Source organism: Oryctolagus cuniculus, chromosome 6 (assembly GCF_051225735.1).
Source record: "Oryctolagus cuniculus isolate XC-2025 breed Fujian yellow rabbit chromosome 6, ASM5122573v1, whole genome shotgun sequence".
NCBI classification, from domain to species: Eukaryota; Metazoa; Chordata; class Mammalia; order Lagomorpha; family Leporidae; genus Oryctolagus; species Oryctolagus cuniculus.
This window is the reverse complement of record NC_142872.1, coordinates 14,046,652-14,059,160: the sequence shown is the minus strand read 5'-3', so window position 1 is coordinate 14,059,160 and position 12,509 is coordinate 14,046,652. Positions and strand designations below refer to the sequence as shown.

The window sequence follows — 12,509 nt, the reverse complement described above, 5'->3', positions numbered from 1 at the left end:
GCTGTGGCCTGGGAAAGCAATAGAAGATGGGCCAAGGCCTTGGGCCCTGCACCCATGTGAAGACCTGGGAGAAAATCCTGACTTTGGATCGGCATAGCCATTTAGGGAGTGAACCAGTGGATAGAAGTCAGTCAGTCTCTCTCTCTCTCTCTCTCTCTCTGCCTCTGTGTAACTCTGCCTTTCAAATAAATAAGTAAATCTTAAAAAAAAATAGTTTAAAAAAATACAGGGAAAATTTGGAGAGAACAGTGTGCACGGTGTAAGCATGCTGTGTGCAGGTACCTGCCCCGTGAGTGACCGTGAGGACGGCAGGTGCGGGGTGGAGGGGAATGATGAGCTAAGCCAGACTGCACACCCCTCCCTCACGGGAAGGATCCGAGAGGCCTCCACTGCCACATGCAATGACCCCACAGTTCACGGATTCCAGCATCATCTCAAAGTCACCAGACCCCTGGCTCGCTGTGCTGTAGACCCCAGAGGCCTCGGAACGAGCTGGTCCAGTACTGGCAGAGGAGGACAGGAGATGCAGCAGCCACCACGCACCTAATCCCGTGGCCATATGGATCCAGCTCCCGGAGGTTTGCAGCGCTAGACACGTCTAAGCCCTCCTCTAGCCAAGGTTCCGCCTGCCCTCCCTCCCCACCGCCCCCAGGCAACCCTCAGGATTTCAGCAACAGCCACCTGCTTGCAAACGCTACAGACGCCTCCAGCCTCACCCAGCGCCTGTATCTACTCTCACCAACTGCACCGTCTCTGTGCACACCACACCGCGTGCGTCCTTTCAAAGCATGTCAGCTCGTGCTACTGCTTGCTCAAGGTCAACTTCATGCAAAAGGCAACGTCTTCCCGATCATGCAGTTCATCTGAGTGCAGCTACCGGGCCCTCATCTCCCACCACACTCCTTTGAATGCACCAGGCTCTGGTACCCCGGCCTCCCCCAGGCAGGCACCAGAGTCCCTTTCCCCATTGGCACTCTCATTTGTCCCTTTCATCTGAAACCTGGATGGTCAGCCTGAGCCAATAAAAATGCAGGACACCCAGCCAAAGGTCAGGCTTAGCCAATAAAAATACAGGACACACAAATAACTCCCTGGTGTACGTCCCACACGTGAGTGTATCACAGTAACTGTGGCTACATACAAGGACCGGGGAGGAAACAGCACCTCAGTGACTCTCAAAGGTGCAGCTGAAGTGACAAGAATACAGAGAGGTGAGCGAGAGAGACTTGGGATTCCTGGGAGATGTGATTCTAAAACAGGAAACAACATGGGCTAACCAGAGCAAGATGATGGCGCCCTGCACAGCCGAGGTCACCGCAGAGGGCAAGGACATGAAGCCGGCCCATTAGGTGAGTGTGCAGGAGCGAGGGGCAGGTGGAGGAGGCAGAGTGGACTTGGATGGTCCCTGCCTCTCGGACATTTTACCCAGGCCAGACAGCCCTCCCTCCCTGGGCATGCCCACAGGAAGCCACGTCCCCCTCCTCCGTGCATCGGGAGGACCATGTTCTGCACACTGCTTCCAACAGGGGCCCCCCACGGTCGGACACATCACCTCCCAGAAGGCAGAGGCGTCTCTCCCATCCCTGCAACCTGCACAACGCATGCTCGGGTCTCCACCTGCCAAGGAGCTGAACTCTCTGGGATAATGAACACAGAACCTGGGGCTCTGAAACACACAGGGCTGGGCTGTGTCTGAGAAACCAATGCAGTGTCCACCCAGGAGGGAACGCTCACAGCAAGCTGAGAGGCCAGGGCCTGCTGGACGGAGAAGCCCACGGCAGAAACCAGGACCCGAGAACTCAGTGGGAGTTCAAGGCAGATGGTCAGAGCTGCAGGCAGCAAAGAGCAGGGACTCTGTGGTCCGCAGCACCTCTGTGCAGTCCCACCGGCCTTCCTTGCTACTTTCAGCAAGTCGCTTCACTGCTCCGTGCCTTCTGCTGAGCCAGGAACCTAGAAGCTCTGAACACACTGAGGCTCGGTTCGGGTGAACCCTGTAATGCACAAGGCCTGGCACACAGTCTGGTTGCCATTGGACCTAAGTTTGCCTTCTGTGTGCTAGATACGCCTCATCGCTGGAAATACAGACACTAAAAAAGCCATTATAGGGGCTGGTGCCGTGGCATAGTGGGCGCAGCCTCCACCTGCAGTACTAGCATGCCATATGGGCGCCGGTTCTAGTCCTGGCTGCTCCTCTTCCGATCCAGCTCTCTGCTATGGCCTGGGAAAGCAGTGGAAGATGGCCCAAGTCCTTGGGTCCCTGCATCCATGTGGGAGACCTGGAAGAAGCTCCTGGCTCCTGGCTTTGGATCAGCTCAGCTCCAGCCATTGCAGCCATTTGGGGAGTGAACCAGCAGATGGCAGATCTTTCCCTCTGCCTCTCAAATAAATAAATACAATCTTTAAAAAAACAACAACAAAAAAAGCCATTATACCAACTCCAAGAGGCCAAAAAGGAATCTGAGAAAACTGTAGATTAAAGATAAGGAGACACCTATGTGGGGAGCATGGGGTGGCAGCAGTGGGAGGACTCAATTTGAAATGAGGTGAGGACATCCTGGTGGTGGTGTCAAACAACTGAGGCCTAGAGGTAAGAGAGAGCTGTGTGGGAAATGGAGTCTGAGAGCCGCCTGTGACCACAAGGGCAGTGGAAACAGTAAGAGCAGGTGAGGAACTGGAGAGGAAGGAGCTAAGGTGAGAATAGGCCACGTGTCCAGACCCCTCCGATGACAGGCGCCATGGAGAGCTGGGGAGGAAGACACAGACCAGCCAATCATGGAGCTGGCCTATGGGGGACTTACAGACTGCAAATTGCCAATCTCACATCGGGAGCATATGGCCACACAGAAGGGGCTGGCAACAGAAGGCAGGGGATGGCGCCGCTGGACACAGCATGGCCAAGAGCTTAGGGACTTCCAGTGCTGTCCGAGGGGTCCCATAGCTCAGACCCTGTGAATGTTACCAAAGCCCCTCCTCCCCCGCCCTGTGAACCACCACTATTACTTAAGGGCTTCCTGTACCCTACAGGTGACACCATGTAAAGCTTTGCCATTTCAGCTGTTTCCCTCCACCTAGCCAGGTGCGGTTCCAAAACAGAGAAAATGAAATCCATGGGAGTTCACTGTGCTATTAGCAGCTCTTCAACACAAGGATTTCTCTCTTGATCTGTCTGTGCCTCGGGGGCAGGAATGGTAAGGGAAGGGACTAAAAGTGTCCAAAATGAGGCAGTCCAGGTGCAGCAGGGTTGAAAGCAAAGTTGACACAGGAGCAGGGCTAGACCAGGTATGGGACCAAAGCACGGCAGAAGCCAGGTGAGCTCGAAAGGGTCAAAGTCGGCAGAGGAGGCAGGAGGAGCCACTGACCACCACCAGGGCATGGGGGAGAGCGACCAAGGCAGTTCCAGGACTCCCAGCGGCACTGGCTTGGAAAGCAAATTCCTGGTCCCCAATCCAGGATCATGGAGGCAGGATCACTTAAGGGCCGGTCCCCAGACTGCTCCACACTTGAGTCCGTGCTCCTGTTGCTTCTTATCTATGCTGGAGCTGGGGAACCACTGGCCTACAGAAAAGAATTTACCAAACACGTAAACGGGTAAAAAGTGTGGCAGAAGCCTACTGTTTTAACATTTTTCAGTGTACCTTTCAGAGTGCTAAGTATATTCGCATGGTTGTGCCGCCAATCTCCAGCACTTTTTCTTCTTACAAAGCTGAAACTGCACACCTACTGCAAAGCATTATTCCTGCTACCCTTTTGCTGAGTAGCTTTGCTATTAATAGCTAGCCCAGATTTGGAGCTGATGTGCAGGGCACAGAGCACAGATACCACTCTGACCCTGGAGCTGATGGACCAGGGCTCTGCCGGACGGGTCACGACGTACTATGCTCACTTCACTGCCACCACAGGGAAGACTCCAGGTGCAGTACAAATGATTCCTATGAAACCAACATATATTGTGGAATATACAAATTTAATCTAGAGTTTCATTCTCAGAGCTGGCACTGTGGCGTAGAAGGTTAAGCCTCTGCCTGCAGCACCAGCATCCCATATGGGTACGAGTTCAAGTCCTGTTTGTTCCACTTCCGATCCAGCTCCCTGCTAACCTGCCTGGGAAAACACCAGAGGATGGCCCACATACTTGAGCCCTGCACCCATGTAGAAGACCTGGAAGAAGCTGCTGGCTTTGGCCTGACCCAGCCTCAGCCTTTGCGTCCATTTGGGGAGTAACCCAGCGAATGGAAGGTCTCTTTATTTCTCTCCATCTCTCTCTATCTCTGCCTTTCAAATAAATAAATAAATCTTTAAAAAATTTCATTCTCTATGACATGTTTTAGCACTTTATTTTTTTACCTAAAATGTCTAACTGGAATCCTTGGTTTTCACAGAATTGACATTGTCACATACTCAGAATTTGTCTGATGGCTGGTTGCATTGTGTTTTTTTACTCATCGGTACACACACAGCCTCACACAGATTTTTATGGATGGGGTAAATGTGCCACCATGTTGATCTGTTGTCATTTAATATTTAGTGACAAGTCACAATGTTCCGGTGTGGAGATGTTTGTCTATTCAGAATTCAAAGTGACCTAATGAATGGCTCCTGATGTGAGGCCTTTGTGCTTTAGGGCTTTTTTTTGTGATTTTTCTGGATGAGACATTCCTTTACACTTTCATATTGCGAGTCAGTTCCTGTTGTGAGGATTCCGAGTCAGCATTTCACTCAATGAACTCATGGACAGAGAAAACTTACTGTACGCACCCAACAACTTGCAGTCATTCTTGCTGTTCTCCAGTAAAATTGATGGATTCTGATGTCCATAGTACACAGTATCCCCTTAATATACAATCCTTTCTTGTGTGTGGGAACTTCTGAACAAATTTGCATTAAAATATTATTTAAATCTGACTGTACTAAGTCCAGGCTGTGTATTATGGTCTGCTGTAGATAATTTTTGTGTTTCAGCAGATAAATATGAATAATGACATTCTTTATCATTATGGGCAGAGCCCACAAAAGACCTAAAATTCACTATTAACATCCAACTGAAAAGGAGGGAGGGAACTGCAGTTGTTTAACAAAAGTCATAATGTTTTCTCTCTACTATGCATAACTATCTCATATTCCTACCCATTACACATGGAAAAAGAGGTACAAAAAAATTAAGTGGTTTCCCAAAAGTCTCATACACAGCTCAATAAATGGGTGACTTCCTGTTTAAAAAAAAAGCATGTCCAAGACACGTGGCCCCTTTTTGTTAACATCTTCATGTATAAAAAGAGAAACTGCCCCCTTTGTTCCCTGAGATCTGGCTTTATTAAAGGCATGTGCTATGGTGCATATGAAAATATCAGTAGAAGTGTTTTTAGAACATCAGAAGGGGCCGGCACCGCGGCTCACTAGGCTAATCCTCCGCCTAGCGGCGCCGGCACACCAGGTTCTAGTCCCGGTCAGGGCACCAGATTCTGTCCTGGTTGCCCCTCTTCCAGGCCAGCTCTCTGCTGTGGCCAGGGAGTGCAGTGGAGGATGGCCCAAGTGCTTGGGCCCTGCACCCCACGGGAGACCAGGAGAAGCACCTGGCTCCTGGCTTCGGATCAGCGCGGTGCGCCGGCCAGGTCGGCCATTGGAGGGTGAACCAACGGCAAAGGAAGACCTTTCTCTCTGTCTCTCTCTCTCACTGTCCACTCTGCCTGTCAAAAAAATTAAAAAATTAAAAAAAAAAAAAAGAACCTCAGTAGGGCCTGCAGGCTGTTAATTAAACTTCCCACCAGGAAAAGTGCAAGGAAGGGAGGAGGAAACTAGATACAAAATCAAAACCTATTCCTGGGTAAACCACATGTAAGCTTCTGCAGGAGACCCTATGAAGACACAGCCAGTAAGGTTGCTGCTTCAAAAAGTTCAGCAGTATCCATGAGATACTGCAAATATCTTTCATCAAAACTGACTTAATGAAATGAATGTGTAATACATAACACAGTCAGCTCTCTAAAAGCCACTGTAAAAACTAGCAACAATGGTCATCACTGGTTTAAATGGTTAAATAGTTTGGATTTTTTGTGATGCATACGAATTAGTTTTTATATGGAAATTCATTTCTACTAGTTTGAAACTTAATGATGAGATTTTCTGCTTGGTGAATTATCTGGTTCAAATTTTAAATTACTACTAATTGTGATAAATTGGAGTTATGTGCTTTCCCAAATATGTCAATATTTTTCAGAACTTTCTCCCCCAAGAACCATTTATGTGTGGTTTAACATCACGAAGGAGTTCTAAAATATAACTTGGGGCAAACACAACAGGTTCCACAGTTCTAAGCTAGAATTTATGCAGAGGCTGTCAACCATTGTGAAGAGTGCATGGGTACCTGAGAATCCAGTGCTATTTTGTGATACGCACTAATATCCCAACTGTGCAAACAACACCCAGCTCTTGGTGCTTCGGAAGACACTGAAAACATAGCTTGATTACATTTAATTTGATTCCAATTAAAAAGCACTTAGGAAGTTTCTACTGACTTAGATTACACTAAATGTTTCTATAGAAGACACTTCATTACCTGTGGCAGGTTTGATTTAAAATGATCACAGAGAGCTAAAACACCGTTCATTTTAATAACATGGGCTGGATCCCACATTATCATTTCATAATGCATGCCAAAGATCTTGGTTTATTCACTCAATGTGCGGGGTACAGGGAAAAACATTTATAAGGCCAAGCGCTTCATTCACAGTTCACCCGAGACAGAGCTGGTCACACAGTTTTAAACTCTTAAAAGAAACCAGAAATGCTGTGGGGAGAAAAAAATAAAAACTTTAAATAAAAATAAGGAGATAAAATCAAAACACTGAAAGAAAAATATTGCCTTTTTACTGGATTTTTAAGCAGGGAACTTTACAACAAACGAAAAAATGAAAATGAACTTCGGACTTACTAAGCAACAACAGCCCAGTTAACAGCAAGGTGTCACCACAGCACTCAACCTCCTCAAATGCAGCAGTTGCTCTTTTAAACAAAGAACTACCTCGATCAAATTATTTTGCATGCACAATCAGGACATAACTCAAGAGAAACATTTTTTTGTCTTCCCAACACTGTTAAACCGTTTTCAAAAGTGCTATTATTTTACAGTTTGTGTTAAAGTTTCAAAATGGGAAAATGATGATTAAAAACAAATGATGATTAAAAACGAATGTCCTAGAGTCAGTTATTTTGTACGAAGCATAAACCGCGGGGCTGGCTCCCACTGGACAGGGTCCTGAGACACATTTGGCAGGCCCACAGCTGATATTTCAGGAATAAAGGCAACTTTGTGGTTTGTGGTCAGGGATCAAGCACCAAGTGAACTTGTTGTGTGTGTGCTTGAACAGGAAAATCCACGGCGTTGTGAGCCATGCACGTTTGTAACAATGGCTTTATCTGGCCTTCCAGAATTAATTGACCTAAAATTCAGTGACTCCACGATATATCTATTGGATAATTAGAACACCCAGGCCCAACAAATAAAACACGTTATTGACTTCCAGATCTTCAATCCAACAAATATTTACAGCTGCAATTTGCAAGAGTAGCCTCCTTCTAAATTGGCATCATATCAAAAATCTGTGCTGCGGTCCAGAAATGGATCAGGGTGATCAGCACACTTCCCCCGGATCAGCACTACCACTGTCAAATAATGTTCTAACCTTTAGAGCAAGCTGCTCTCACCAGCCCAGACTAGTGGCTCCCCCCTGAACAGCAACACCATATACTCATCATTGTGAGTTCCTTTGAAAGTCCGCCTGACCTTGCGGGAGGGTGGTGGGCAGTGGGGGCGGGGGGGGGGGGGGGGCAGGACAGTGACTTGATATCAGGGAATGTGCTTGTTGTCAATGATCATTGCAGAAATCTGTCTATACCACACCGGAACAATCAATTTTGTAAATGATTGCAATAATCAAGGAAATTGCCTAATTTATAAATCCTTGCATACAGCATTTTAATGGATTCCTCCGTTTTAATGCTGATGCCTTCAGAGCTAAATGAATTGTTGTCGAGGCTGTCATTACACAAAATGATAAAAACATTCCGTCCGCTGGCGGAACCACATCTCATGGATATTCAGACCCTCAACCCATAATCACTCATTAGTGACTTCGGTGAAACTTCCACACGGCTGGGCTTATTTGTGTCTGCGCCTTTGTGGACATCCCTGTTGTGCCTGTGCAGTCTGAACACCACACTGCTCCGCACCGCATGCATCCAACGTCCAGACAGCCGGTACTGGAGGACTTTCGAACCAGGCCGGGTTGGTTCCGCCCAGCCTCGGCGGCTGCAGGCTCAGACGCTCTCAACGCCCAGATGGCGAATCGCACCAACACGGGATGATGCAGGGTGGAGTGAGGCGAATGTGTGACGGCCCCACCTTTTGCTTCCACTGCCAGGTAACCCTGCAGGCGCCACCTGGAAGCCGGCGCTGCCCGTGCAGCTCCTGCCCTGAGCCTGCCCAACGCAGACGGCTCTGTGCGGTTAAGCCTTGGCCAATTGATTCCAGCCAATAGTGTGCTGTCAGTGCTTTACTTACTGCTCAATCTCACTAACCTGACATTTATGGTGCACTGATTGGCCTCTGTCAGTGGTGCTGGTTGTAAATTCACTTTGAAAAGCTTTGTGTTAACAGCCTTCAAGCAGGCTCCAAGGAGAGGACGAACAGGCAGCCTGACAATTGCTCGACCTCCTGCCCTTATTACAGTGAGTAAATCAGGGTTTGAGCCATTAGGCTGGAGCCTGGGACCTGCACGGAGAGGACTGACATGAGGAAAGGTCAACCTCTGTCACACATGTGTAACAATTTGGATAATGGAATTCTGTAACTTATCTGAGCGAGGTGGCAAATGCTTACAAGGAAAAGTAGATGCTGCTCTGGCTTCTCCGGGCTTTTATGCTAAGTACTTGTACTGGAGTCTGTGTTTCTTATGTAAATACACAAAGAATGTCTGAACTCATGAAATCCTGGAGTACATGCGATACCAAAGAGAGAGAGAGAGAGGTGGCGGGGGGTGGGGGGGCAGGCTCAGAGATTTTGCGTACGCTGCGTTCTTTGCAAGAGGTTTTTTTCTCCACACTTCCACTACATCACTTGCGCCCTCGGAGAAGAGAGGAATGTGATATTGCAGGAAGGGATCGCCAGTGAAGTCCACGCAGTTAAGGAAAATAACCAGCGTAAGCAACATGCCGATTTTTTCTATTCAATCAAAACATGGCTTAAGCCATAATATTATACTACGAGTCTAAGTGATTCCTGGGTAAGAGAGCCATTTTTCTCAATTAATTAAAACTGTCTTAATTTACGCAGTGAAGTAAGAAGGGCCCCCTGCAGGCTTCCAGGGACCAGTGTCACCGTAACCCAGCTCCATCAGCCTGAATGCTATCCTGCAGGGATCCATACTCAGTAGCCTCAGACAATCTGATCTCACTTTCAAGTCAGCATGGACACAGAAAAAAAGTTACATGAGGAAATACACAGCTATGGAGCCAGACATAATCGTGAATTATTTTCTTCTCATGGACAAAATGCCATCAATAAAAGAAGCAATATGTGAACAATAGATACACTGAAATAGGAGAAAAATAGTCCCGCTGATACAGAGCACATCGATATTTATAAAGTATTTGGGACTGAAGCCCCGGAGTGTCACATGCACATTTGATCCAACCTCACTACAGTGAGAATCTCCCAATAGCTGCTCCACATTTTTTAAAAAAGCAGAGTCATTCTGGGACTTGGAAAACTAAGGGTGACACTGCAGGGCAGAACACAGACCACAAGGCCTAAGACTTGGATTGGACCCCTTCAAAGCCAGTGTGAGGCACCAGGTTTTGATTGTTTAACACAATGCTGGAAGCCATTCCAAGAGGCAGCAGATGGTTTTACAGTTTATGTAAAACTACAAAATGCTCACACTCGATCACATGGGCCCCACTATAAAAGACATCTTCAAATCAAATGAGGCAAAGCCGGAGAGATCCACCAGCTGTTACTTTGCATAATTTAAAACATAATAGTAACATTACTAAGGTTTCTTGTTAAGGAGACATTATCTGATTTTCACAAAACTGACATATTCACAAGCCAGCTGACAGACTAGTATATTAAATGATCAATTGCTGAGAAACACAATTTTTGCTTAAATATAACTGTGACAGCCACATAATTCTATCTCCTAGTGTTTTGGTGAATCAGGCCAAAATAAGCCAAAGCCCATAAAGCAAAAATAGGGAGTATATAGTTACAGTACTATTGCTGAAGCCACTTTTCAATGATTTTAATTAATGTAATCTAAAGTGGTTACTTAAACTTTTTTTGCCAACATCTAAATACATACAAATTGGGTATGGTACTGTATATATGGAAATGGCTCATATACAAAAATATATATAATATGTAAATATTAAATCAATTCACTCCTTTCTAGTACCCATTACTGATGATGGTTTTGAAATATAAACATTTAGCCATGTGTAATATATTTTTAATATTAGTTTTCATTAATATCTTTTGACGTAAGCTAAATGGAAATGATGAAAAATAGAGTACTTGCTTAAAAGCAAAACTCCTATTAAATCTAAAATATTATGGCACAAAATCAAACCACAAAAAAGCCCACGTTATGTTAGCCCCCTCGATTTTTTCTGAAGAAAAGTAATGAAGATTTCCACATCAAGCACATGAAAACGAGACATTAAAATGTACTCAGGCAGAGAGAAGACAGGTTCCATACAATGAAAGCCCCTTCTAGGACCTTGACTGTAATCCTAACAAGCCATTACATTATCTCAATTAGCAGAACAATTTCTCTAGGGTGAAAATAAGTGCAATTCATATTGTCATTACTGCTAAAATTTCCTGTCAAATCAGACTTTGAGTTGAAAGGCCTGAGTAATTTTAGCCTATCTTAAACTGCAACTCTATTTTAAACTTCTGTATTTTATTCCAAGGGACTTTAAGTACACACTGTGTGCATTCCTCAGGTCTCCATGTATTAAATTCTGATGTTAAGCAGAAAGGGGAAACCATGTGCAACTAGATTAATTTATCTCAGGGGAAAAAGGGCACATTAATAATTGAGATAATGTTTTCATAAATGTTGGGATCGAATGTGTCTTTTCACTTCTTTATTAGAAAACACTTTAGGACAAAATTGTCTCACTCTCATCAATAAGATCTAATTGCTGAGAAAGATTCTGCTTCCTTTGCAAAACAGTCACAAAGAACTTTTTCTCCCAGTACATCCAAGCGGCTGGAAACGTAACATGCATCCAAGTCTTGTTGGAAAAAATGTGTATAACCAAGGCAAGTGATTGTTAATGTGTCCTGCGATGTTTTTGTTTTGAAGTATCTGGATTTATTATTTTTAAAAAACACAAAAATTGATTGTTCCCCAAGATGACTAAGAGTTTGGCTTTTAGCTTGCTAATCTCCTTGAACTATCAAAAAAAAAAAAAATACTTTGTTCTAGTGTTAATAAAAGGGAAAAGAAAAACTCTTTGAATTTTCTCAAAACACCCAAAAGTGTTAAAACATATTGAATGGAATGGACTGATATTTAACTTTCTTTAAATGGCTGCATTTTGAAGAACTAGGATTATACACACAGAAAATATTAACTAAAAATGGTAACATGTTTATAATCCAAACAGACAAGCTCTCTGGGGCTGACATATATTGAATATTAAAAAGCCATTTTTCTACAAAGGAGAGGCTTTAACGATTAAAGAAAAGGAGTCAGTGAGGTGAGTCTGATTGTTTCTGTAATAAGCCTGCCTGTGTATAATAACTGCATGTGTATAATAACACTAAAAACAAAGGGCTGTAAACTGAAACAAACATCCATCATCTACTTGGAAACAGTGACGGCAAAAGATTAGCAATCCATTTATTGTACTGAAATAAAGATAAGTAACCCCAGTAAGATCCATCAGGACCTGGGTATTGAACTCGACATATAAAGGCATTTCTTCATCAGCAAATGACTTGAAAAAATGTGAGGAAGAGAAATGATTTTCGCTGACTTTTAAAACGAGAGAGTCATGATTCAACTGCTTTTAATTTTTTAAAGATCTGCTTCTTGTCAAGCTGATATTCTGGGAGATAAAGAATATGTTTCTAAAATAAATAATTATTACATGAGTCATTAAACAATTATTGCCAACATTTCCTTTAGACCTGTAGTGCCTTGCAATTACTGAGACCCTCTAATATAAATAAGATTGTGATTTTTAACAGTTTCACAACAGAATTTAAGTTTGAAAGGGAACACTAAAATGTTAGGATCGATTCAGCATTTAGAATCACCTGTTACAAATAATAACGTAATTCAAATAGCCACGTTTCATAGAAATCGCAAGGCTTAAAATTAAAAATAAACACATACTTCGTATCTTACAAATAATTAGACTAGTAAAAACATGAAACCTATTTTTAAAAGTCAGCATTTTACCTTAACAAATGGACATTGGCACTAACTTAACTGGTC

The 12,509-nt window shown here is 44.4% G+C and overlaps 1 protein-coding gene across 8 annotated transcripts in view; it reads right to left on the bottom strand.

Moving 5' to 3' along the window:
- Positions 1–12,509, bottom strand: part of PRDM6 (PR/SET domain 6) — a 102,371-nt gene that overhangs the window by 75,409 nt on the left and 14,453 nt on the right. Inside the window, exon 4 of one of the 8 annotated variants that reach the window (XM_089334850.1) lies at positions 6,512–6,784. The exons of the other annotated variants lie outside the window; for them this stretch is intronic. Within the exon in view, the coding sequence (XP_089190976.1) occupies positions 6,758–6,784 (27 nt within the window). The 3' untranslated portion in view covers positions 6,512–6,757. Of the gene's footprint in view, positions 1–6,511; positions 6,785–12,509 lie in introns of those variants that run through there. 8 annotated transcript variants of the gene reach the window in all.